The 27,912-nt window shown below is 35.1% G+C and overlaps 1 protein-coding gene across 1 annotated transcript in view; it reads left to right on the top strand.

Annotated features, from left to right (window-relative positions):
* Nucleotides 1–27,912, top strand: part of MALRD1 (MAM and LDL receptor class A domain containing 1) — a 287,732-nt gene that overhangs the window by 164,745 nt on the left and 95,075 nt on the right. Inside the window, exons 28-29 of the mRNA XM_026843695.1 lie at nucleotides 11,803–11,983; nucleotides 25,359–25,487. Coding sequence (XP_026699496.1) covers nucleotides 11,803–11,983; nucleotides 25,359–25,487 — 310 coding nt within the window. The remainder of the gene's footprint in view (nucleotides 1–11,802; nucleotides 11,984–25,358; nucleotides 25,488–27,912) is intronic.

The raw sequence follows: 27,912 nt of genomic DNA on the forward strand, positions 1-27,912 counted from the left end.
CAGTCAGTATAAGTAAAGGCTAGATTTCTATTTTAGAATCCAGGGAATCTAGGATGGCACAGTATTTAGTCCTTATATTTGCCACTATGGAGGTTTGTAACAGTTGTCCAGAGTCTTCCTAGAGTTTTTGTAACTGTGATTATTTATCTTTCAAGCTTTGGTTTTCCACAGAATTAAAGGTGTCTGAATTCGAAGATGAGAATAATCTGAGGAGACCTGTAAAATGTGATTAAAACAAATATGTGACAAAGTTTGAGACAAAATGGAACTAAGTTGCTTGAAATGCTAATAGTGTTATAAAATGGCTTTGATGCTTGTTGTTACTCAGTCTTAGTGGTAGCACTGAGGGGGAAAAAAATGAAACCCAGGCAATCACAATAGTATCCCTTAAGATACCTAAACCCCAAAATCAAATGAAGGTGGATTAGGCTAAAAAATGAAGAAGAAATTTTTATACTTGATGAAAAAGGAGGGCTGGGATGGTTAGTAAATGATGACAGGACAAAGTAGTACAAGGTACGAAGAGGAGTTAGTTTTATTTCTTTGTTCTAATTGGTAAGGATAACATACAGTATGAAGATGTATTTTAAGAGCCTAAGTGCATAGAAGTATATCTGATGGGGAGTATCATGGGAATGTAGAAAGATGCAGACAAGAAGTGGAAGAGTTTACTTGCTTATGGATGAAAGCTGGCTATAATGAAATTAGTAGATTTAATAGTTGTGACAGGATAAATCAAAGTTTTAAGAACAGTCACAGAATAAGTAATGGAAAATCAATAAATTATTCTGGCCTTCCCAGTATAGATTTATTTTCCAAAATAAGAGTTTTTAAAGTATTACTTCATATTTGCTAATGAGCAACATAATTGTCATTCCTTGAAATGCCTACCTGCTTGAAACAAAAATCCTCTCTCCAGATGAATTAACAGTTGTTATTTTTCAAAGTGTTTTTGAAACTGTCTTTTCTCAACTCAGCACTTACAGCAATTAAGAACCAAGAGTCTTACCACTTAGCTCCTAGAAATATTTCAAGTGCTAGCACTCATGACAGGGTGATCTGTTCATGCCTTCTAATGCTCTGAAGGAAATCATTATGAGATTCCAGAATTCCAAAACTGGTGCATTTTAAATTAGGAATTTCATCAATGGTATAAATTTATTTATCAGATTTGTTCATTGGAATGCATGTTCCTTGCTGAAATGCATATTCTTTTATTACAATTATGTTAATTTTGGAAATGAAAATTGGGGGAAAGATATTTCAGAGAGTGAAAATAATCTTTATGCCTTGCACAAAAGAGGAAATTAAAGGGATGGATGGATGGGCATTGTCATTAACTCTTATTATGAAAACCTGTTGAGACTAATATACATGCAAACTGTCTAATCAAAGACTTAAAGGCTGAAATATCAGTGCTTCATCTTGCAGTTCTTCTTTCTATAATTCACTGTGAAAATGCAGTTATGTGATTTTATAAGTTATCCTTAAAAGTGGAGCTAATTTTCATGTGTACTACTGTACTTGAGCAGTATATGTTTTGCCTGGATCAAATAATTTCTTAAAGATACCATTTGAGCAGCTTGATATTTCTTTTTCAAGTGTTTTCATAGAAGGCAGAGACATATTAAATAAAATTTCTTCTTCCTGTCAAAATATAACTGAAAAATCATAGAGAAATTTACTTTTAATGTATTCAGTTTTGAGAATCATGAATCTTCATTGAAGTCACTGGAACTTGAGTAAGCTCATCACTTTCAGCAGCATATCCCTAACGTAAAACTCACCCTGTTGCATAATCATCACTAACATTTTCCTGTCTTTTGGGATCATTACCTGTAGATTTTTGCAGTTCTCATATCTGCATTTTTGTCACTGGATTTTTGTTGTTGTTGTTGTTGGGGGTTTTTTTGTGTTTTTTTTTTGCTACCACTATTTGCTGAATGTTTCAGAATCCAGTAGCATGCATCCCTCAGTTTAGTGATGGAAAGTATAAATTTTGAGTTTAAAATCTCTTCCTACATTGAAATTGTTTCTATTTGTCTCTCTCAGAGCTGTTCTAGTTGGACTTAAGAATTTTGGAATTATAATTTTAATGCACAGCTTCAACATTCAGATAATTAGTATTCATTTTCTAACTACAATGGTAATCTTAATTACAAGTCTCTGTGGGTTATTTAATAGGAGAGACAAATTTTCAAAGCAGTATCTAAGGGCAGGGTAGTAAATAACTACTGCTGTCCCCAGATCTTCCTACATGATTAACATCTATGAATATTTTATTTGGTTTGTTTGCATGTTTTGCAACCTTACACTTAACATACAGAGTATGTGAGTGTGATTCTTTCTCTAAAATAAAGCAGCTTGTCAATGCTGAGATGAGTTATTGTAACTAGTGCTGTTATAAAGTGCCACTGAACTGTTTGTATTGAATTGTTATCAGCCTGATGATTGACAGTGTGCCAGAGGACACACATGCTCATTCATAACTCACATCTTCATGTCATTATTGTCTGCTCTCATTTTTCTTTATGTCACCATGAAGAAAAGAAAGAGAAAAGAAGAAAAGAATTAAAAAGGAAAAAAAGAAAAGAGGAAAAATGAAAGAAAAAATTGAACTTAAAATTCAAATCTTGGGAGAAGAAATCCTGAACTGACTTTGTTCTTTTACTCATTTAAATAATTTTAATAATTTGATACTGTATGTGGATTTATCTGGTATAGAGCCTTTTTTTTCTGAATAAAATATAAGGTCAGACTCTGTAGGGTTAAGTTATATTTAAAATAATCTAAGCAATATTCTTTTAGAAAGTTAAGTTTTAAGAGAAAATCAGTGAGAAATGAAAAAAGAGATAGAATCTGTCATGTGCTTTGAAAATAACTTCAGGTGAAGAACACACAATAATCAACTCTTTTTCTTTTAAGATAAGAGATTCTGCTATACAGTCTTCAGTTTTATTGCATTTTAATGTGTTGGGTTTGTTTCAAACTCCATATGAAAGACTTAATCCTAGGAACCAAGATCTTTAAAAACAAGCAAGTATTCTGTGTAATGCGATGTTGAGGTAGCAACAGGCCAGATCTATAAGGAAGGTGCTCAGAACGTTCTGAAAAGAGGACTCACTCTCAAGCAATGAAACTTAAATAAGTAGACAGTTGATATTAGAAATGTCAGCAAAGTTATTTACTGTTCTGTAATTTGGAGAAATACAGTTTCATAGAAAAGGTCTTTAAAATACAGGCAAATGAGGAAAAGCTGTGATTCTTCCACCTTCCTCTTTCTCTGATGTACATGTAAAAGTGCAAGACTGCACTCCACACCTTGTTGAGTAAAAGGAGGAATCAGGGAAGGAACATAGCTCATCTTTAAACTTCATTTCTGATTCATCTTTAAACTACTTGGTCGGTCATCAAAAGGCTTTAATGATGATACTACATCACAGAAATTAAAACTTCATTAAAACCAGGTTTATTAGTTAACTACATTTACACACCGTGAAAATAAGCTTGATTCTAAACTAAGAAGAAATAGCCTGAAAAGTAAACTGCCCTCTTGAGATACTCATGTAAAACAGAAGAACTGACATGCATCAAAAGCTAGAGAAAGAACCAGTGACGGTTAAAGTCGCATTATGCTCATTCTATACTACATTTCTGTGTTTTGCATAACACAATTCCTGTTTTAAAAATTCTGGATGATAACAGTTTGCCAAGAGGATACTGTTTTCAGAGGAACCTGAAAACAGAGGAGAAAAGCTTTTTCCTAACAGTTTAAAAAAGTATCTAAAAAGAGTTTAACTTCTCTCAAAATTCTGAAGGTTGCTGCAGAAAGAGAAGCTTTTTGAAACAGTGAATCTCAAAAGTCTTTTCATGCTATAAATAATAAACAGTTAATGCTTTTTGACAAGTCATTTGAAAATATTCTGTCTCTGATTCAAAAGCCCTCAAGTATATTTGATTTGAAGAGTCCAGAAATATTTAGCAAATGTTTTTATTGTCTCCATCCATTTGCTAAGCTCAGCTTCATTTCCTGTGGCTCCACTGAAATAAATATCAGATGCAAACGAACCAGGGAAATATTTTGAACGCAGTTCAGAACATGAATAGAAAGAGAGGTGCAGATCAAGAACAAAATCTGAATTTCATTGCTGCTTCACTGCAGACGTAACAAAGCAGATTGTATCATAGCAGAACCTTTATAATTGCATCCAGAACACCTAACGTGTTCTCCTGAGAGTGTAGTTTCTCTGAAACATTTTGTAACAGAAAATTACATATGCCTCTTGAATGGTTTGGATTCACTATCGTTCTGACTCTGTTAGAAATGTAGCCTTGAGAATAATGGTGGTCTCTGCTGCATAGGAAAAATATTAAACTTGGCCACAAAAGAAAAGGAATTCTAAGACAGAAAGAAATCCTTCCCCTCTCCTTTATTCTTAGTATCCCCAGGTGAATTAATGAGGATATTGAGCACCATAAGATATACTTTGCCCCTTTAAGATCTCCAAAGAGAGGTTATAAACACTTTAGACCGTTCTGCAGATGAAGACAAGTATGAAGAAGATTCTGAATTGCAACGTAATGAAATCATTAAGAAATAATTCCCCTCAGAATATCAGAAAGTAGATAATCCTCTGAATACAAATAGGGATTTTCCAATATATTTAGACGAATAGACCTACAAATCTAAGAGGTTACGGTCGTCTTAGACGTAATTCTGTCATTTTCTGAGAGTGCTTATGACTCAGCAGGATGGGACAGTAGAAGACCAGAACCCAGTGCTTCAAGTCAATGGAAAAACATGCCGTTTACTGTTAAGTTTTCCTTAATGATGGCTCATCACCTCAGCTTGACCTTCGACTATATTCAACCCATAGAGGGCAGTGACATGCAATTAATAATTCTTTTCAGAACCCTGAATGAAAACACTCTCGTTCACATCTGATTTTAGGTGTTGGTGTGTGTTTTGGGGAAGTAATGAAACTTTTTTAGCTGATCTGTCAATAACATTGGGCTTTTAGAATTTCTCAGGTTGAGTTTAGGGTATCATAAAGCACAGAATTACAAAATATCTTGTAAAAGTTATGTTCTGAGGAACTTTCCAGAGATGTTACCCAGCAGTATCCTACCTAATAAATAGTGGACCACAAGCCATGAACAAATAAGTCCAAAGTAGAAATACACATGATAAACTAGCAGGTGTTCTTCTACTGTAGCCCGTGCTCCACTTATCCTGTAAAGCTGAAGTGTATGACAAACAAATAATCCTCTTTAACTGTTTGTCTGCAACAAGATAAGGTAATCATTAAGGCTATCGAGACTGCTGGATCCCTCCCTTCCCACTGCTCTAGGATGGAACAAATAAACTTATTGCAACCTGGACCTATGATGAGGACTCTACTGATAAACTGGACTAAGTTTCTCTCTTTTCTGCTATAGATAGAGATATATGTTAACCAGGTGAGGTTGTTTGATACCAAAATAACTTTTTGTCTGTTAGAAGGTATAACTGGGCAACTTGGCTCTTTCATTTTTGATCCATGGAAACATTTGGACTATGCCAGCATCTATGATGTTGTTTGCATAGTGAAACTTCTGCCTGCTGTTGAGATGATGTTCTGTACCTCTTTTCCTTCTAGGAATTTCCAGTGGTTCCCTATGTGTTTGCATAAGGCAAACAACTGAGATCCCAAGAACAAGAATTATTATAATACTTGGCATATTTATTGAAACCTCGGTGCCGTACTGTTGCTTCCTGAAATAATAATTATTTAAGTGCTAATTAAGTGTTAGGTATTGTAATTGCAATAGTGATAGGTATATACACATACAAAGATGGACTTTTGAAAGGACACACTGATTGACTGGGTTTTCAAAGAAGCTATGAAATGCTGTTGATCATGGCTAAGAGTCACAGAAGTGCATCCACATCTTAACTGTTGACAAGATTTTTTTCTAGACTTCTTCACTTGCAAAGAAAGGTGAAATATTTACAGAATCCTTTTTCCAGAAGAGGGATGGGGCTTAGGAGGAAATATGGATCTGTATATTTGAATAGGTAATCCTGTATCATGAGTCAGACAAGCATAGGAAGGATTTGATAATGAATAAAAGATAAATCTGAGACTAGGATGTAAAAGACACGTTAAAATTGTTTATATTGGTATTATGGATATGATTCAGCTAGACAACATGGAATCACTTCACAAAGAAGCAAAATAGTCTAGAGAATGGGCTGTGTAAATCATAAAGCAAGAGTTGGATGAAGGCTTTAGCAGTCCTCAACCTATGAGATGATGAGAACTTCTGAATTTTAACTTATGATGTTATTTTTGATATTAAACTTGAAAAAGTTTACAAAATATTAATATAGACTACATAATCTAGAAGGATTTTAACACTGATAAAGTTAGAAGCTTGAGTGGCATGCAGGTTGTGGAGCTGTTGACAAGTCATAAAAGGAAACATAAGAAAGATTAAGTTATTTCAGCCATTTTTCCCCTTATCAGAGGAAGACATCCACAGAAAAATATTGAAGAGATAGGATGAGATTTTAGTCTAAACAACAACAACAACAACAACAACAACAAAAGTACCCCTGTTGTCATGTGTTAGCAGTGATGTGTAATTATTAGCATTTTCCTGTCAAATCAAACATCTTGCTAAAATAGAGACTTTGACCAAGATTTTAGGGCAAAAATATTTGTATGTGCATTATGTGTCAGTGAGATCTGAGAACCTCTCTTCTCTCTTCTTTTTCAAAGACTTGCATATATGTAATAGACAAAAATTTTAATCATAGTTCAGAACTGCAATTTAGTCTTTGTTTGGAAAGATAAGGATTTTTCCTTTCACTTACACTGTGTTTTGGATGCTATTTTCTCATGTTACTTTGGAACACCCTCTTTGGCTGAGGGTGGTAGGCTGGTGGTTTAAGTGATTGAATAATCTTGTCTATCATTCTGCTTAGCTGGAGTAGAAATGCAGGCAGTAAGAGGATGCAGATGGGAAACTGGATGATATTATTTTAGGAATGTAAGGTGTAGAGTGTGCGGTGAACAAATCTGAACAGGAAGGAAGGCCAAGACAAATGTAATGAGACATAAGATAAGTGTCTTTGATACAAAAGTGTTGATGTGAGGAAAAGAGAGACTGGGAATACATGCAAGTAAGTATAGCAAAGAAGAATATGTGGAACCTAGGGTATGGTGCTTACAATGAAGAAGAGGGGTGCTTGTTTTTTGGTTTTGTTTTTAGGGTTTTGTTTTTTTGTAAAGGTCCTCATGCAGCTAGACTGCTGCAGGGTAACTGGAAAATGGGATTTTCACCCTGTCCGACAGCCAGCATAATCACCAGCACCCCACCCCACACCCCAGGAAACTTAACCATCTTTTATCAGTTTCTTGGAGCATAGACCTAGACTGTGCTTTTTGCCACCAGCCCAGGTTGAAGAGCAATCTAGACACTCAGTAAGAGTATGTATCAGTAAAAGAATAGCCTCATAAAAACAGAAGGAAAAGTGACAGTGTGGCCTTCAGTCTACACTGAGATGCATTTCTTCTGAGGGTCATATATATCTCTTTTGGATATCTTTTACATTGATGCATGAATATGAAAGTGAAAAAGATCAAAGGATTTCTGGATGCAATAGACATGTCAAAGCACAAACATTTTTTTTCCCCCCCTCAGGCCATATTTATGTTTGTTTTAGTAGAAAACACATTGCAAAGATATGAAATGCCAAAGCAGCAGACAGATTAAAGGGCTGGAGAATGAAGAAAACAAAACAATAATTCATGAAATGGAATCTGCAAAGCTTGGTATGATTCAATAAGTCCAAATGCTGGGGGCTGCCCTTGGGCCACAACAACCCCCAGCAGCGCTACAGGCTTGGGGAGGAGTGGCTGGAGAGCTGCCAGTCAGAGAGGGACCTGGGGGGGTTGATTGACAGCCGGCTGAACAGGAGCCAGCAGTGTGCCCAGGGGGCCAAGAAGGCCAATGGCATCCTGGCTTGTGTCAGCAATAGCGTGGCCAGCAGGGACAGGGAAGGGATCTGACCCCTGTACTCGGCACTGGTGAGGCCGCCCCTCGATTCCTGTGTTCAGTTTTGGGCCCCTCACTACAAAAAGGACATTGAATGACTCGAGCGTGTCCAGAGAAGGGCAACGGAGCTGGTGCAGGGTCTAGAGCACAGGTCGTACGGGGAGCAGCTGAGGGAACTGGGGGTGTTTAGTCTGGAGAAGAGGAGGCTGAGGGGAGACCTCATCGCCCTCTACAGCTCCCTGAAAGGAGGGTGCATAGAGCTGGGGATGAGCCTCTTTAACTGAGTAATAAGCGATAGGACAAGAGGGAATGGCCTCAAGTTGTGCCAAAGAAGGTTTAGTCTGTATATTAGGAAGCATTTCTTTCCAGAAGGGGTTGTTAGGCGTTGGAATGTGCTGCCCAGGGAGGTGGTGGGGTCCCCATCCCTGGAGGTGTTTAAGATTAGGGCCGACACAGCGCTGAGGGATATGGTGTAGTTGGGAACTGTCAGTGTTAGGTTAGTGGTTGGGCTGGATGATCTTCGAGGTCTCTTCGAGGTCTTTTGCAACCTAGATGATTCTGTGATTCTGTGATCCTCTCATGTCAAGTATGTATCCAGATGTGTATACCTTACACCTCTTAGACAAAACAGCTCCACTGTCTGGGCCTGGAGAGAGGAGGAGAGTCAAGCTTCTTGTATGTCTCTCCCTTTCACACCTCTTCCTTTGCTACTTCATGCAGACAATGTGCCGGGCTTGTGTTTTCAAAGGGACTCTTCACTCTGGATTAGAACAGCTTTCATGCTGTTATGCAGGGGATGAGGTTGCTTTTCGTTTTGTTATGTAGAGCTGTAGCTGACCAGTGAAAAATCAACATTTATGAAAAGGTTGCTGTTGTAGAGGAACTGCTACTGTTGAACCCAGACAGGACAAGAAATGTCTCTCTTCCATGTTTTATGCATGTACTCATATTCAAGAATTTGTGAAGTGCAAGGAGGCTGCCATTTCTGTTGTAAAGTTTCTATCCGAAAAAGAAATCTTCCTATCAAGAAGTATTTCAGTGTCTCACATGGAAAAAAATGCCTGGTTCCTTTAATTGCATAAAGATTTGGTACATTATGGTTATGATACCATATAAAAAATTGATTGTTGCAATATTTTTATGTGTGTATTTCTAAATAAATATGTGATCAGTATTACTTGTTACTCACAACAGTCTTTACTCAAAAAATCAGCGTGGTAAATGGAACATAAGTCTGAACAGAATGTCACGTAATAAAGTATAATGTGAAATCAATCAAAATCAGGCTAACAGCAGATGTGAGGCTCATATTGTGGTTAACTATGCTACATTTAACATTTCCAGAATTTATATAAATATTTATCTCTGTATATTTTAAGAAGCTCTGCTGACTTCCATATATCCAAACTTAAACACATGTAATTTTTTTGTAGATTTGGAGCTTAATGTTGGGATAGATACAAGCTTTGAATTTTTCTATCTCACTTAAATGCATGAAATTAAAGGAATTCCCTTATCATTTAGTATCATTATTATCCACTTCTTCTTAAGTCTCCTAAATTCACCACTAATACACAGCACTGAGCTACTTTTGTAAAACTAATAAGTAATTTCTTACAAATAATGTTTTGGAAATTTTCCTATTCCAATGAATTCTCAAGGGCAGTCAGAAGAGGTTCCAAATACAACATATGGATTAAATATTAAAAACTGCTTATCTTCTGTTTTGTTTTCATATTCTGTGTTGGAGACCTTAAAGCCAATTGCAACTCATCATAACCATCTGTTTTATTCATGTCATAGTTACATGGAAGATGTTTGCAGACTAAACCAGTTACCCCAATAATATGTAATAATCTTTTGGAGGTTATGCAAAAATATCAGAATTAGTGGAATAAATATTGTCTAGTTTCTGAAATAATTAAGTTAAATTTTTGACTAAATATTTGATGAACAGGAATAATATGATAAAGTTAAGACAGACTTGCCAAACAGTTTAACCACTCTTAAAATCAGCTTTGATTACCATATCCACTCTTTTTGAGCTCAGTGTTAATATAGACTTCTCTATGCTGTGTTTTCAGGTTGAAATGTAAGTGGAAGTTTTAGAAAGGGTCTTGTGCTCATTCTGATTCCAGTCCCCCTTAATTGCATTGATTATAGGCCTGAAAGGGGCTTCTTCACTGAGGGGGTTGTCGTTAACTGGAACAGCCTCCCCAGGGAAGTGGTCATGGCCCCAAGCCTGTCAGAGTTCAAGGAGCGTCTGTGCAATGATCTTAGTAATATGGTTTAGTTTTAGGTAGTCCTGTGAGGAGCAGGGAGTTGGATTTGGTGATCCTCATGTGTCCCTTCTAACCTGATTCTATCATTCTATGATTTGTGACATAAAAGGCTGTTATCACCACTGGTCCAACACCACTATTAGTGTGTAGCAATAGATGTGTTCAGCTGAATATCTATGACTCTACATGCAGTTATGGTGACCCTTCCCTGTGTTTTCTTTCCTATTTAGCAAGATAAAGTAAAGTTGCCACTGTTTTCAACTAATTGCTTTACAGTTAATGATGATGTTCCAGAACAGCATTGTGAAGCCATGCTTCAGTATGTCTATGTTTAGTTAGGTCTGAGGACCTCCTTCTAAAAGATATTAACAATTGTGTGAGTTGCCTGCTTCAGAAACAACTAATATAATACTTTTGTGCATGCTTGGCTGCACTTTCATATTCAACATACAATATCTAAAGCACCAAGATTCATTTTCTCATCATAAATATGCATAACAATCTCATTAACATAAATCTGATCTAACAGGTTCATCATGTATAAAGAAATGTAATTAATTTCCTTCCCTGCCTATTTTTACCGTCGCCTCTACTTTCCTTAGATTTTGCTCGTTCATGTACTACTTTCTTAGAACCTTTGTTATGCATTACATTTAGCTGTTTGATGCATTGCACAGTGTTTTTATTAACCTTAGATGGAGTACTAATGGGTTTTGATAAGAAAAGACTAGCAAAAAATTTCTTATTTACAATTTCTATGATTAGTTACATAGTCATAAAAAAAAAATGAACATATACAAAACTTCTGCAAATATTTACTTTTGATGGCATCATATATATGTATCATCCATTCACAGCAATTGAAACTGGTGCATCTACATTCTAACACTACTATTAAAAAATGTCACATGTTCTTTGCTGCTGACTTGCCAGTTAGGTGATCTGATTGGACATTTAAAGAAAAGCTTTAAAACATATTAGAATATTTGAAAGTCAGAATATGCTTATTTACCTTCAAATAAGCCATACTAAACATACGATTTATTAGTTTTTCTTCCCTTGTATTACCATTGTCACACCTTTTTAAAATTATACTTATCTGACACCCTAATTTTAAAATGGTAGACCAACCTTGCATCAGTAATATATTCCAAACACAAAGAATGAATGTCAGTATTATATAAAATTAAATACAACTCTACCAGAATGGACTGTTTTGGAGTTCAATCATACACATAGTAATTTCTGTACTGAGACTCCATCTACTATCATGTTTTTGTGATTTGTATGATAATCATCTCATCTCACCTCACTACTTCTTCTATTATCCTAGCAAAGCATAAGTTTACTATTTCTTGAAAAATTTGAAGGGGTGTGTCCCAGTCTTCTCTATGTTTAGGGTTTTTTTTTAAAAAAAAGATATTTGATAATCCATACTTAAATGTATCTTACTATATACAATTTATTCAAACTTCAGACTGATGATGGGATTGTGAAAATATGGAGTGAATCAGGAAGCCATGGTGATGAGTGGAACAAAGTCGAGTTACACTTGGGGAAACTGAGGAATTTTGAAGTTATCTTTGAAGGCATTCGCACCAGAGACCTAGGAGGAGGAGCAGCAATTGATGACATAGAGTTCAACAACTGCACCACAAGTAAGTTCAAGAGGGAAGTTTCTGGAGGGATACTAAAGAGATGTAGGATGTTTTTGCTTGTTATTAAATACATTATGGTTTAACTCTTTTCATCATAATGTCACTGTTCATAAAATCAGTTATGAATACGTTGTTTCCACTCTTCTAACTTCAATATTATTTTCTACTCATATAGAAAGTCTTGTATTAGTGAAGCATTCTCACTCTAAATTATTGCAGACAAATCTAAGAAATGCTAGAGGTTTTGTTTCCTTAATTTTTTCAGTTTTGTGTAATAACATTCCTTCTTTAATTCACTGGTAAGTTATTGAATCTCTGATGTTGTATATAATCACTTTATTAAAATTATGTCAGATTATATCAAGTGAAGCCTGTGTCCCTGTAAAGGCTCTTGTCATAAAAATGAGTTGAGACTATGTCAAGTTTTAACCCCAGCCAGCAACTAAGCACCACACAGCCACTTGCTCACTCCCTACCCTGGAGAGATGGGGGAGTGAATCGGAAGAGTAAAAGTGAGAAAACTCATGGGTTCAGATAGACAGTTTAGCATGGACATATGCCTTAGCCATACAATATGCACTGATTTTGGCATCCCAAGGTAAAGCAAAAGCTGTGCACACAAGCAAAACAAAACAAGAAGTTCATTCACTATTTCCCACTGGCAGGCAGGTGTTCAGCCATCTCCAGGAAATGGGGGCTCCATCATGTGTAAAGGTTACTTGGGAAGACAAACATCATCACTCTGAAAGTTCCCTCCTTCCTTCTTCCTCGCCCAGCTTTAAATGTTGATCATGGTATCATATGGTATGGAACATCCCTTTAGTCAATTGGGATCAGCTGTCCTAGCTGTGTCTCCTCCCATCTTCTTGTGCATCCCCCGCCTACTCACTGGTGGTGTGGGGTGAGAAGCAGAAAAGACCTTGACTCTGTGTAAGCACTGCTCAGCAATAACATAAACATCTTTGCATTATCAACACTTTTTTTCAGCACAAATTCAAAACATAGCACTATACTACCTATTATGAAGAAAATTAACTCTATCCCAGCTAAAATCAGCACAGACTACAAATTAATCCCTGTCACTATTCCTTTTTCCAGTTCAGTTCAAGACTGGTACAGTAAAGAAAAACTTTGACTTCTTCACAGGATATTCACTCTATTTAATTGATCTTTTTTGTGAATATAGGCTAAAATAGTATTAGAGTTTGCCTTTTTTAAAACAAAACAAAACAAAAAAGATACAAAGTGGGTGGAACGTGGCTTCCATCAAGAAAGGATGTGCTCTTTATTCCTGGTAGGAAACGGTGTGACATAATACGTGTGTTTGTTGAGTGAGGCAATCATTACTGATGCCGCATATTAAGGCTGTGTGAGATTTGGGGAAGCTATCTGGGCAAGCTTTACTCTCCTGCCATGGTCTGGATGCCCATTATCAGTTGGAGCATGGAAAGTGCACTTCTGTAGAGCATTTTTAGATGTTGTTTCATCTAAAAAATGTAGAGTTTGCATTCAGAAGTTGCTTTATGGTGTAAATGAAAACTGGCTACAACTTGAGATCTACTTCAGAACTGCACTTTAATAAAACTCTAAGGCAGATGTATCCATAAAAGTTCTGCCAGGCACATGAATGCTAGTGATTCCCCTGTGCTTTTTCTGAAAGTTTCATTATGCCCGTTGCTATGCATGTGCTTATTCTCCAGAGGACAAGGGTAGATGGATAAGGATGCCCTGGTAGGAGATCAGAGGTCAACATTTCCCTAACATCTCGAATAACAAAACTTTCCAAGTTGTGCTCAGATGTATTCATTCAAACAGTGGGATCTAGTTAAACAACATTTCTGAGATTTTGTCTCATTTTTGGGCTACAACAATTTAGACACCATTTCACAGTCAGATTCATGAAGATATTCAGCATATAAAAATAGCAGGATATGTATTTTTTTAAGGAAGAAGAAAATTCCCTGTCCATAAAGATAGTATCAACATATCTTCATATAATATACAAATATTTCTGCTTACTCTTATGTTCACATATCTTATAATAACCTGAAAATAGACATTATATAAATATAACTGGAAATACTCCACAGAGTTGTCATTGCAAGGAGGGAAATTGTTCCAGTAGAGAGTTGGAAAGCTGACATATGAAAGATCTTAAATTCTTTAAAATGCTAAGACTGCTGAAATTTACATTGGGTTTAGTCTACGCCCGCACAAATCTGAATGTCAATAGTGTTTTATAACCAATCTTACATTAAAATACCTTTGCAGTGAAACATTTCAGAAAGTAACTTGGGTTTATTACTATATAGCAACTATTTGGTTTGCAGCACTGCTTCAGCAAGAAGCTCTGTTGGGAAAGAATTTGCACCGTGTGCTCTGACTACTTTCACATACTTACAGCTTTGGCATAGTAATATTCCTGTGCATTTTACCAAAAATTATTGTTTATCAAGATGGATGATTCACAGGAGGCTTTTCTCTTATAAGTTTGAAGTACACAGTTGAAGCTCAGTATAAAATACAAATAGGAATTTTTTAAAGATTGAATTGCACAGTGGATATTTTTGCACTGTAATAAGGTAGAGTCTTTGTGTAGTTGGGATACATTCACTTACAGCATCTCTGTTAATGTATGCTAGGCCCAGCAGGGTTTTCATTAAAGTTTAGGTGTGTGTATCCTATGGGTGTGTCTTATTGGAATATGTTTATACTTATGTCTTTACTTTTCAGCAGTATTAGAGACCTGTCATATATTTGCTTTTTAACTGTATGTGTGTGCATGTATGCAAATACACATCTGTAGAAAAACAGACCAATCAAACAAAACCCCAAAAATCAACCAAGTCTCCTCCCCCATGACTTTCCTGCCCCTACAATGTTATTTAGGCTTAAAGTCAAGAGGGATCTTGTCTTTGGCATCTTTCATGTCAGCTCTGTGTATAATTTTTTTGCCTTCTACTCCACAAGTTGATATCTTCTTAATTTTCTCTAGACTTTTGGTATGCTGACATTGTTGGCATGATGACATGAAGGAGCCTGGTCTGACCTTTTTCATTCTTGTTGTTATTGATTTTTTACCTTTGTAGAACAAACAAACAAAATACATTTTGCCAGATTCTCAAAAATAACATTTCCCATCTGACCCAAGCCTGGGGCATTCAGGATGGGAAAAGCATGTCATGTCTAAATTGTGTTTTTGCAGCACAGGGTTCACAGTTTTATTACATCTGTTGTAACAAAGCTAAAAGACAACAAACACAATCTTACTGTGGCCAAACTCAAGGAGAAGAGTAGCATACAAACCAGAAAGGGTCAGAGGTTTCTTCTCCACAAAATGACTTAATTTACAACACTTATTCATGTACTGTGTTTGTAGCTGTAGAATCGCTGACCTAGACACATAGTGAGGGTCCCCTGGAGGACCTCTGGAAGGTCTATATTTTCCACTGAGACTTACAAGGTTAAACTAAAATCTTATATAATATTATGGATATTCTGGCCATGGAAATTACATAAGTAAGGAATAGACCATGCACAGAAAAACCTACAAAATAATTGAAAATAATTAAAACTTGAATAACAGGTTTGAAATAAGCAGAAAAGAATGGAAATGAGAAAGCCTTGGGAAAAAAATTGCATGGGAAAAAAATTAATGCTTTGCTTCCTCCCAGCAGATGTTATGTAGTGGTGGAGATGAATGTGAGAGCGATTCTGGAGCTTTTATATATGTTAGGATAGTCTCCTTGTCACAGACTTTCTTTTTGGAAGCTGCTGAATGGTATTCCTGGATCATGGTTCACCATCAACACAATAAAATAATTGCCTCTTTGCAGAATGTACTCTTTGTATAATGTACTCAAGTAGAGAGAGAGAAGAGGGAAGAGAAAGGCAGTCTGTGTGAGGATTTTTGCCATGAATATTAGAACTTTTATGCAGTATGGTAATATTCAATGGTTATAGTATAGTTTAATAAATTTGAAGACTTATTGTACATGTGTTTTCCTTCAGCTTGCTTGCATACAGTGTGTTATACAAAGAAGCTGTACACAGCATAAGGGAATATGCATTGAGATGGATTAGCTCTGCACATTTCTTTGCACTTCACTTACATAGCTGTAATTTACATAGCCCATGTGGTATGAGGATTTCCAACTGATAAAAGAGAATCTTTTCACTACTTTCTTTTTTAAATTAATTAGTTACAAGCTTCTATATCAATAGAATACTACAGGTAACTTTATTTATCATGATCTGAGCTTCTAGGGGGGGAGCTATCCTGCAAGGTTCATTTCCCTCAGGTCTCACTAATTTCTATGGAAGTGAAGGTCAAGAAGCAGCTGTAGATTTATTGGAAATGTGAGAGGTCTTGGAAATATTGTCAGAAGTAGAAAAAAGAAGGTTAAAAAGGTCTTATCAGTTGGTTGCGAGAGGGTAAATTATGTTTTGATAGCAAAAATAATTTAAATTCTGAATCTGATATCTTTTTATTTTGCAGATTTAATTGAAAAATGTGAAAAATAGCGAAGTCACATAACAGCCAGAGAAAGATTATTCTTAATATTAATTTATTTCTTGATTATTTACATTTGAAATTTTTTTTCATCTTCTTGTACAATAATTCTTTATACAACTTTAGTAACATAACCCTTAAAGATAATTTTATTTTTGAGACTTCTGACACTTATATTTATAACATCTTCTAATTATCCTGTCAGAAATATGATGTGGTCTGGTAACCTTAAAGAGCACTTCAAAAATTATCGATTGTTTTTTCCAACTGATATCTCACTGTCATATAATGGTGAATCAAGAGCACAACTAGTTAGACATGCTGTTGCCAGTAGTCTGAATTTCATACATCTGTAATTTTAAAGAAAAGGAATCTTGTACTCCAGATATAAAACACAGACTGTAAGCATGGACACATACCTTACTCAGCCATATCATACACACTGCTTTTGGCATCCCAAGGCACCACCTGAAAAAACAACAGTGAAAGATAAATGAAAATAAGTGAACCATAACTCTAAATTAAAATTCAACAGAAAATTCTAGAATAGGGAATTATTTAGTTGATTTATATATTTTTCCATGATCTGGCAATTCAGTGTGATAGAAGTCCAGGAAGAAGAAAGAGCCATTACAGCTCCAGTGATCTCTGTGGCTGCCTGTTTGACAACAGACTTCACAAGCTTTTTTTCTCATGTTTAAGGTAAATAGGATACACATTCAGTCATACTTGAAGTGGTCTTATAACTATATTTAGTTTTTAAAAGAAATCAAAATCAAAATGTCACAGTACTGCTATCAATAGGAAATTGATTTACCAAATTGAGCTGAACAGAAATTTTCTTTAAAATATAATAAAGCTTACTTTGCATGGTGGTAAACTTTTTCTTTCCCTTTCTCCTCCTCACATATTTGTATTCGTCCCCATCTACAGTTTATGGCAAAGACCATAGGTGAAGGTACTTCAATCCTTTGAACAACTTTGCTTCCATGCTTCTGTAAACAAGAAGCTTTTAAAGTCTCAGCAGAGAAATCCTTTCTCATTAGAATTCCATCCTAGCTTTGCAGATCAGAGAGAAAACAACTAAAACATCGTAGTGTTTGGGTGCGTAGGCCAACATTTTCGTTTTTAAAATAAGCCAGTGGTTTCTCTGAATCCTCAGCTATGTATCATACAAAGCTTTACATTTAGTTGAGAATTTAGGTTCATCTGCTCAGACACTTGAGAAAAGTTCAAACTCTTATAACAGAAATATTAACAACAAACGTGGCCCTGAAGTGAGAGTGAAGGGAATTTGGGCAGAGAAAGCTGCCAGAGCTAATTTAGTCACTCAAGTTATACATTTGTATTCAGCCAGAAAGTATGTCCAGTTACCTGGGTTTTTTGATCTTTTTTTTTTTATCTTCTTCAAAATATTTTAATGTTTCATGATGTTTTCTATGTGTTTATATAAATAGGTCAATGTCAGGGTATTCTGACATGGAACACTGGAATTGCATCACCTGTCTAAAACTCCTCAGTAAATATGCTGAAATTAATGATAAAAATCTTACTTAGTCTAATGTTTGGATTTTGCCTTTAGAAGGGCATTATTCTTTGATTTCAAGGTGAGCTGTCAATTTATAAATTGTTGATATCTATTGAAACCATTTCACTGTAGAGGAAGAAAGCTCATTTTGAGAAGTCTAGTAATTTTTGGTAGCTTTAACTTAATTTGTATTAGTGTAACATACATTAACACAAATGTGCTTTATACTTTTTAATTAAAATCTTACTGAACTCATATCTCATTACACTCATCAGAGGGTACAGATGACACACAATTTAGTTCTAGGCAAGAAATAATCTCTATTCTGGAAACGTGAAAGGCACAGCTGCCTTCCACGGGTCATCCTGAATGCCCTTTTCTCCCTATATTTTACTGCTTGCAGGCTGCAGAAATAAGGCCTAGAACACCAGATCCTCACTCTTTTCTCAGTCTGCAGTTTCTACTCATGCAAGCTAGATATTATTTCAAATTCTCCCTAGTGCCTTTAGTATTAAGCCAAATACGGCAGCTCCCTATATGAGGGTACTGTGAGCATGAACTCCTTATCCTGCTGATACACTCTACACCAAGGCTGGTCTTTCAGTCTTAATCAAATATAAAATCTTCTGTCCTTGCTTGGTGTGGGTTTATATACATCATGACAACAGCACTAGAAGTTGAAGAGAATTTTTCTTATCTTTTGTATTGCTTGAGCCAAAGCCAGCTGTACATTTCCAGAACTATGGATAAATTTTCTATTCTTCCTGTTTATTTGGTGTCCTTATGCACTATCATACTATTTGCTTTGAGCATCTTTGGGAAGTCCATTGGCAGACTTTTTTATCTACAGGTGAAATTCTCTCCTAAGAGTCAATATAATTTGTTAGATCTTCTGTATATGTCAGAGCCAATGTATATCTTTGAATTAAATCTGGCCTCTTAAATGACACATTCTGCGAAGAGAATTCCCAATGTTTTTTGAATTACAAAAGAACCTTATTTGAAATTATATCTAGCTTTCATGAGTAGAAACTTTTCATGTACTTTTCCTGCTAAAAGATTGCTAAGGTCATCCATGGACAGAAACGTTTATTGATGAGTTTGCTAATAGAGCTTTAGTGTTCTATAAAAAGTAATGTAGAAAAGGGTACTGAACAATTGGGGTAAGCAAATGAAAAGCCTGATTAAAATTGTGCTTCATAATTTCTGAACTTCAGAGTACTCAGTACAGTTGAGTTCCAGATCAAATGAAACCTTCTAGGAGCTTGTATTTAATATATTTTAATTCAAACAAAGAGTGAAACTTGGAAAGTAAAGTTCCTTTCACAGAATAATATTTTCAACAAAACATTTTTTTTTTTAGCTTCAATTTTTTCCTACATCTCAAGTGTTGTGGAAGAAGGGAGGAAAGTGATATAAGTACTCTCACCATACAACATAATTTAAATCACAAATAATAGGAAGAGGTGAATTTTCAACTGTAATTTGAAAACATTTCTACTCAGAAAGGACCTCAGTTTCTAAAAAGCCAAACAGGGGGTGAAAAAGTCTCATTACCCTTTAAGATACATTTCATGTTTCATTTCATACTGTTGTACTGTTGAGAGTACATGCATTCCTCTTGTAGAGAAGAGAAGATGAGACTTCTGGCAAACAGTAGCTCAGTGTACTTGACCTTGAGTTACATGTTGCTTTTCAAACAGCTCAAGGTCTTGTTCACTGAGCCTTTAGCAACTGTAATAACTTGGGATTCACTCTATGCCTTTCACAAGCATGTAGCACTGGTCAAACATAACCTCTGACAACCTATACAACACAGCAAGAACATCTGTTCTTTTTGGCTGTGTTCTTTCACTATCCAGCTCTTTCACTATAAATATTTTAAATTGGATCAACATTTATTGTGTCAACCTAACAGACAATCTATGAAGCTTACTGGTGTCTATCAAACAAAAAAATTATTGCAGTTATCCGTTTTGCTTCAAACAATAACAATCTATAGCTTGTAAAGCTGATATTTGGCCTGTCTGGTTCTTTCCATGATTTTAGATATAATGGATATCACAGGAATATTTTTATCTTACAAAGTCTTGGTAAAAGAAAGCTCTTGTACGCAGAGAGTCAGAAAAACAGTCACTAGCCCAGTGTTGTCCTCTAGTAGCAAACTTAAAGGAAAGACTGATTTCATCAGTTCTTTCACAGTCAATCTTTTCCTGGTAACTGAAACAAAGCATCCAATAGTGTTGTATTTATCAGTGATCTCCAAATTAATCTTGTCATCTCTATAAATTCTGTGAGTACTATATGGGCTAGTCTTCCACAGATAACATATGCTGGAAATAGATAGAAATACACAACTTGTGATGTATCCACAGTAGAGTCGCAATTTATTTGTGGTATGCACAGTGTGCATCTGTGTCTTGCTTGTTTTCTATGTATATACAAACGCACACAGGTATTCTTACTAGGAAAGATCTTTGCTGGCATTCTGAGAATTACATTGTGAAGAACAAAATATGTAGAAATGAGCATGCAAAGGCAAGTTCAATGGCAACCACCATTAACATGCTTCTTTTGTAAGGTTTCATGATCCAAAAGCCAAGCTAGTTCTATTGGTCTCTTAAAAACTACTTAGAAGATTATATGGCACTTTTCTGCATCAGTCCAAATTGCACTTAATCGAAAAGTAATAGTCTGTGTTTTCCTTTTTCCTTTTTAAGTACTGACATTTCATTTGGATAGGGATTTTCATAACATGTGGTCAGTAGTTACTATTTTATCTAATATATGTCCTGTGCTAGTTTCTTGTGGTGTCCCGGTTTTCAGGAAATGCTGCAGTTCTAAGGGAAAACCAAACAAATGGGTACAATAAACCATTAGCATTTTGTTATGCCATAATAATTATTTGGTGTTTTTTTAATTTTTGAGAAACTTATCCCCATGTATTTACTGTAAGGCCAGAAAGGTGGTTTACAAGGATATGTGCTGTGGCCTGTCAACTTTCCTGATCCAGAAGGAAATCAATAGTTTAATTGTTCCAATGATTCTTGTTAATCTAGTCATTTCTATGCTGATCTAAAGCTTGGTTGTTATCAAAAGCTATGAAATTCTTTGTGGTTTTTCTGTTTTATATTCTATATTATTTTGTTTTGTTTTGTGGTGGGGTTTTTGTTGTATACATTCTCTTTTTTGTGGTCTTTTTGATGTGCAGCATACATGCATAGTCTTCAGACCCCACAAGGTTATAGACTGAATAATTGTAGGAGAAAAGAGAGAAAAGCATAATGAAAAACAAAAGTAACTTACCCAAGAAATGTGCAAGAGTACTGGAGATTAATAAATATTGTTGGAGCATCTGTTCTCATTAAAAAAAAATAACGCCTACTAACCCTAATTTTTATAGCTCTATGCTGTTCCTTTACCACTCATAGTAAGCCTGTAGACTAACACTCCATAACTGTATGGGTGTTTTCCATGAAGTACAATTATGTGTGGAACTAAGCAAACAATGGATTGTTCAGGATAGTGGCTAAACAAAAAATTTGGAAGAAGGTCAGGTCAAAAATGAACATTTATGGCTTTTTCATTAAATGCAAGTTTCTTTCTGGTCAAAAGTTTTCTTAAATTGAAAGGTTTTCTATTGCTTTTGGATATTTTATCTCTCTTCAAAATTTTCATAGCATGTTCATAAATAAGCTTAGTACTTAACAAAAGCATTTCATTCCCTGTAATTCCTTCATTTCCATTGCATGATAAATCCACATTTGTATACTGGATATTTCAGTTTTTCATCTCTGACATTTTCATATATGGAATCAGCTCATTCTTTTGCTTGTTGTAGCTCCTGATCCATTTTAATGTTGTAGTTTTTCAAAGATAACTTCAGAGTAACACAGTGAGCAAAGTACAACTGATTTTTGTTCTTTAATTATAGTTTTTGTCCTAATTTTTTTGAAATGTATTCAACGGTATGGTTTTGTTTTGTTTTGTTTTGTTTTAAGTTTCTTGAGCTGTCATTAGAAGAAAGAGGAGAGAAAAATTTGCCATATTTTCTCACATTTTTTCTGCTTAGATTTTTTTTTATATGTTTGGATTTTTATGGAATGTTGTAAGAGAGACTATTAGGAAAAAAATATAAATAATATTTCACAATATATATAATCAACCATTATGCAATGCATGTTATCTTTCTGCTTAGCGGTGATCAAAGTACAACTGAGGAATATGATCAATCAAAAGCTATATATTTTTATATGCAGTCCCACACAACAAACATATGCTCTGAAATAAGTTATATAATGAAAATTCCTCATTTTATCTAAAATGTCAGCTTGAAACATATCTTAAGCTGGCCATTATGAGACATCATTTTGCTTTGTACTGTAACTTCCCAGAGGGAGGTTTGAATACTGTTCTGGAAACATCATTCTCCAAATTCAGTACTGTTAGACAAATTCAGATTTTGATAACTCTATAATTTTAAGGACAAAATTAGAAATGAGCAAGACAGTATTTTGTATGTCCTCTCTTTTACTTCATTCAAAGTGTTTTCTAACCTGTTGTTTGGGATTTTTTTGTTAAATTGGAGCTCAACCCTCAGAATTTAAAACATATTTTCCAATATGTTCTTCAATATATTTTTCTGATTAAATAGAATTTTTATATTATATTTAAAGAATATCTGGTAAAAATGAAACTTCTAAGTTGCAACTTCTGTGTGAACCTCTGTTTAGTTATCAGTGTTGTTTATGCTGAAGTGGTATTTTGTGGTTAAAACTCACCGTATTTCGTGGTTTGATTTAGTTTTTATCTGGTGTAGGAGTTTCGGTCAGAATGTGAGTACTCTGGAAAGTTGATTTTTATTGCCACAATTCTGAATAGGAGTTTAGAATATTTAGCTTGGATATGCTATGCTAATACTGGTACATTAATTCTGAGAGTTTTATTTTTATGTCTGCCAAAGGCTGTGGCAGAATCCCCACCATTATCATAAATGTAACCTGGTATCCCTAAAAATGACATATAAGCAAGGTCTTGCTGCAAAAAGCATAAAATTCACAGATGTCACTCTGTGTTTGGACTTTACAGCATTCACATCTGTTGGGATAAAAGTTTTCATTAGACTGTGTATGGATCACATGTTTTATTTTAAGATAAGCTAAGAAATGAATGATATTCATAAATGCTCATTCCTGGTATGCTTGAAGTACTATAAAGAAGCTTATTAAAAAAGAACAACTGTAATTAGTATTAAGTGCTAAATATAAATGATAGAATAGCATAACATTGTCTTGATTAAAGGTGAAAGGAGGTAAAGGTGATGTATATGATCAGTCACAAAGCCATGGATTTTCAAATGTCATTCCCCTGGATGGTGATAATGTACCTCCTTCATGTGCAGTGAAAGAAGATGTGAAAATTATTGTACCCTAATGGCTCTGTCATTAAATAATTTCTGTCATTATTGAAGCCATTGAGTAACTTATGGAAGTCACTTAATTTTCCAGTGCATCATTTTCTGTACATGGAATGGAATGGAGATAAGGGAGTCAGACTCTTCTCAGAAGTGCCCACTGACAAGACAGAACACAATGGGCACTTATTAAAAAAAAAAAAAAAAAAAAAAAAAAAAAAAAAAAAAAAAAAAAAAAAAAAAAAAAGAAACATCGTCTGAACACAAGAAATTTACTGTAGTCAAAACACAAGCACAGGTTGTCCAGAGAGGCTGTTGAGTCTCCATCTGTGGATATGTTCAAAACCCAACTGGACATGGTCCTGTACAACCTGCTGTAATAGAGCAGGAGGTTGGGCTAGACGATCTTGAGAGGTCCCTCCCAATCTCAACTATTCTGTGAATCTGTGGTTTTCCAGAATTTAGGACAAACTGTATTAATGTATTTTCAATCAAGTTTTATCACATCATTTGGCAGAGGCATAAAAACTGCCTTAACCATCACAAATGCTTCAGTCATTTTTTTCTCAAGAGTCCACTCTACTAAGGGCTCTTTGCCACACAGATTCTCTGTAAAAAGCCACCATAGCTTTTTCTGTATTTAAGGCATCCATGGCAAGGCTGTTGCCTGTGGATTTCTTGACACCTAGTCAGACCAAATTGACAATGTAAAATTAAAAACCAGAACAACAAGACAGATATCAATTTGAAACTAGATTTTATTTATACAAATGCTCAGGGGTGCACGTATTTCAAAACTGAAAATTTAAGACAGGTCCTGCACCTAACCAACCTTATCACTAAATTCTTTTTTAACTATCCATTCTAAATATTTGAATTACATTTTAATACTGTGTTGTTGCTCTATTTAATATTACCTTTTGTGCATGCTTAAACTAAACCAAAAATTTAGTTCTCCTTTCCTATTTTGCTTCAATGAGAGTGTAGTTCCTCAGTCTGTAAAATTCAGTAAGCACCTCAATTTGAGGAGATTAATGCCCTGTCAACAATAACTTCCCCTTCTGAAAATATGGGCCTGTGCAAAGGTAAGCATCAAGGTGTTCTGTCCAGACCATGTTTAATGACGTGTTTCATTTTAGTCGTGTTTGAAGGAATAAATAAAATGTATTACAATGAATAGAGTCAAAATACATTCCCCTAAAGGTCTTTATTGCACAACTTGGAGCTCTAGAGTGAAAAACAATCTTAGGCTAACAGGAGTGCTTCTGAAATGTTACATTTGGGATTATCAGAACCGTTTCAATTAGTGATAACTGAAATTATGCACCCAGTGCACTGAACTAAAAAATAATTTATAGAAGTTTCTTTACAGTCTGACAGTTCAGAGATGGCTGAATCTCAGCACTCTGGCTTTGGCCCTAGCACTTTATGTGCAAGTTACTAAGTTGCTCTCGTTTTATGACATGATTTTCACACACTTTCAGAGATGATCAAAAATTGTTTTAAAATAGGTCCTTATATTAAATACCATAAAAGGAATTTCTGGGCAGTTCACATGCTCAGAGTAGAGGTTTTTTCTAAACTCTTCAAAAAAAGTTAAACAACTTATAAAGACTTTAAAAGTTTCAACAACTCACAGAAATCCTTTAAATAGAATGTGCACAACAAATACACTGGGGAAACAGTCATGCTGATGCTGAACTGAATTTTCTTCCAGGCAAAACATCCTACCCTGGAAGTTTTGGGAAAGGCCAATACAGTAGTCTAGATATGCATAATGCACAGTTAAAAGAATGAGACCAAATACCATCTGTTGGAAGCAGTAAATCTCTGAAGTCATGGTGTACAATGGCTAAACAAGTGAAAAAGAGCATCCTTTGATTTAATTACAATATTGATTTAATTGTCCTGTTGGTTTCAGTTGGAGAAAATCCCAGGGAATGCCCTGCCCTCACTGATTTTGTGTGTGGGAGTGAGAATTGCATAGAGTCTCATTTCATCTGTGACTATAAACCAGACTGTGAAGACCTATCAGATGAAGCTGACTGCAGTAAGTATCTCTTTGTCTATTAATGTGATCTCCAGTTACAACTGTAACTTTAAATTCTGTAGCATATCTTAGCTGAATTCACAGAGCTCCCCAGAAGATAATTACAAGCAGGTTGCCTGCTCCCCCAACACAGAAGGTCTGACATTTTCAGATCCTCAAAGACATTTGCTGCAAAAAGTATTTAAGTTGGATTTAGTTGCAAAAGTGTAACTTACTCAAACCAAAGATTAAATATAACAAAACAAAACAAAACAATCAAACCAGACAAAAAAAAAACCCACACAAAACCATCTTAAGGACTAAAAACATATTTAAGGAATAAAATCCATGGGTTACAATAAAAATTAATTCTGAGAATAAATGTAAACTCATTTATTAAGTTGAAAACATGTTGGGGTTTTAATGTTGTATGAAAAAGCTAAGTACACAAATTCATGCACAACAACATTTAGACATGATTTTGCTATACGTGATTATTTAAAAACAGGCCTGTCTTTCAGATTAATCCCATCTTTGTGATCTCAGTTGTGCTACTGCAGAGATATGAAAGTATTTTCTTGCTATTACTCTATTACGGAACAGTTGGACAAAATCCAGTCTGTTTGTGTTTTTGCAGTCTTAGTGAATACTGAGACAAAATCTGTAGGTATTCTTTACTAATGCTGTTTGAGATGGAAGGACACAGCTCAATTTTTAAAATCTGGATCAATTTAAGACTTTCCAATTCAGACTTGAAACTCAAAAGCAGTAAAACATTGTGCCCTTGTTCCTGCTCCATGTCTTTTTTTATTTACAGTCACCATCCAGATCAGACTTTTGAAGTAGGAAGCTTAAGTGGTCCTTATATAGAGTTCAGTAATCAGTCTAATTCTTAGTCTTCAAGCTGGAGGGCCATATTCTGCCCTAATGCAGATATGATCAAAATAATCCTTGGTAGATAAAGTAAATGCATCACATACATCAATTCAATGGTCACATTGTGTTGAAGTCCAAGTACTCCATTGAAATCAACCAATATTAGGTCATCCCATCAAAATCAAAGGCATTTTCTCTTGCATGGGGTTGCTAAATGCTTTGACTGGACAGGGTTACAAAAATAGTGACCCTTTACTGGGTGATCTAAATTACATTTAGCCAGACAACAGATTACAACCTGGAATACATGTGAAGATGTCACTGTAGGAGACTTAACCTGGAGTTTCTCCCTCTTTATTGTTTTCATAAAAGTAAATAACAATTCTGAAGTACATATGCTGAAGCTGGTGTCTCTATTTCTGGCTTCTATCTACTGCAGTGTTTTGCATTCCAGTGAATTTTAAGAATCATATTGATAGAAAAGAATCTATGTTGAACAATGTTTAAAAGGATAGAACTTTTTTCAAGTAGATCCCAAGAAAGGTATGCAGATTATCTGTTTTAAACAAATAATCTCTATTTATTGTATATAATTTTTTTTTCCAGAGGTTAGACTACGTGCAGCAAAATACTCTGTAAACTCACTGTTGTAACATTTTACAGAACTAAGATATAGTAAAACTGAATTGCTGTCCAGTGTAAACTGTTCTGTAAAGATATTAAGAAAACTATCAACACAATTTATTCTGTAAATATTGTTACAGTAACTTCAACGGTGGGGGGTGGGGTTGAAGTGTGTCCTGTGTTGTCTGGAAGTACTGTGATAGCATCAATTCTCTTTTCTTAGTCAGATAATAGATGGAAACATTTCAGGCCATAAATGATCTTGAATCATAGAAAAGCAACACAGTCTTTGCTATACTGAAGAAAAAGTATTCCAAGGGAAGAAAAAGTATTCCAAGGGAAGAAAAAAATAAATACTGATATTGACCTTAAATAAATAAAGTAAAATATCCTTTTATTGTAGATGAAAAGGCTGTAGTTACATCAAAATATTTTTAGCAATCTTTAGTCTTGCTGTTGCTGCAGAACTGACAAAATATCAAGTTAGCAACAGAGAAGAGATACTGTAATCTGGCATACAGAATACCCAGATAAACTTCAGGTATAAAATTTCCCTATTTGCTATATCTTAGTTCCAACAAATGAAGCCTTTGATTTGGATAAACACAACTTTTTCCTGAGTGTATTTATATCTCATTGGTGGGAACAAACAACAGTGGTGGGCACATAATACCTTCTAGATATGGAAATCTCATTTTTTAATGAAAAGGCAGTGGGAGGTGCTTAATCACAAAAGAGAGCAGAACAGGCACAGAGAAAGCCCTTCACAGTCTAACCTGCCCAGTCACAACTGGTTATAGCCACATTTGTCTGCAATTTTTCCTTTTCTCTGAGCTCAAGGTCCTAGCTTATTTCACATTCTACTATAGTTTTATATCAATGTAACTCCAAAGAAGTAAATGGACCACAATCTACTCAGCAGCAATTCCTCTGTGCTGGATTTACA

This window comes from Athene cunicularia, assembly GCF_003259725.1.
Source record: "Athene cunicularia isolate RWA chromosome 2 unlocalized genomic scaffold, athCun1 chr2_part1, whole genome shotgun sequence".
Classification (NCBI taxonomy): domain Eukaryota; kingdom Metazoa; phylum Chordata; class Aves; order Strigiformes; family Strigidae; genus Athene; species Athene cunicularia.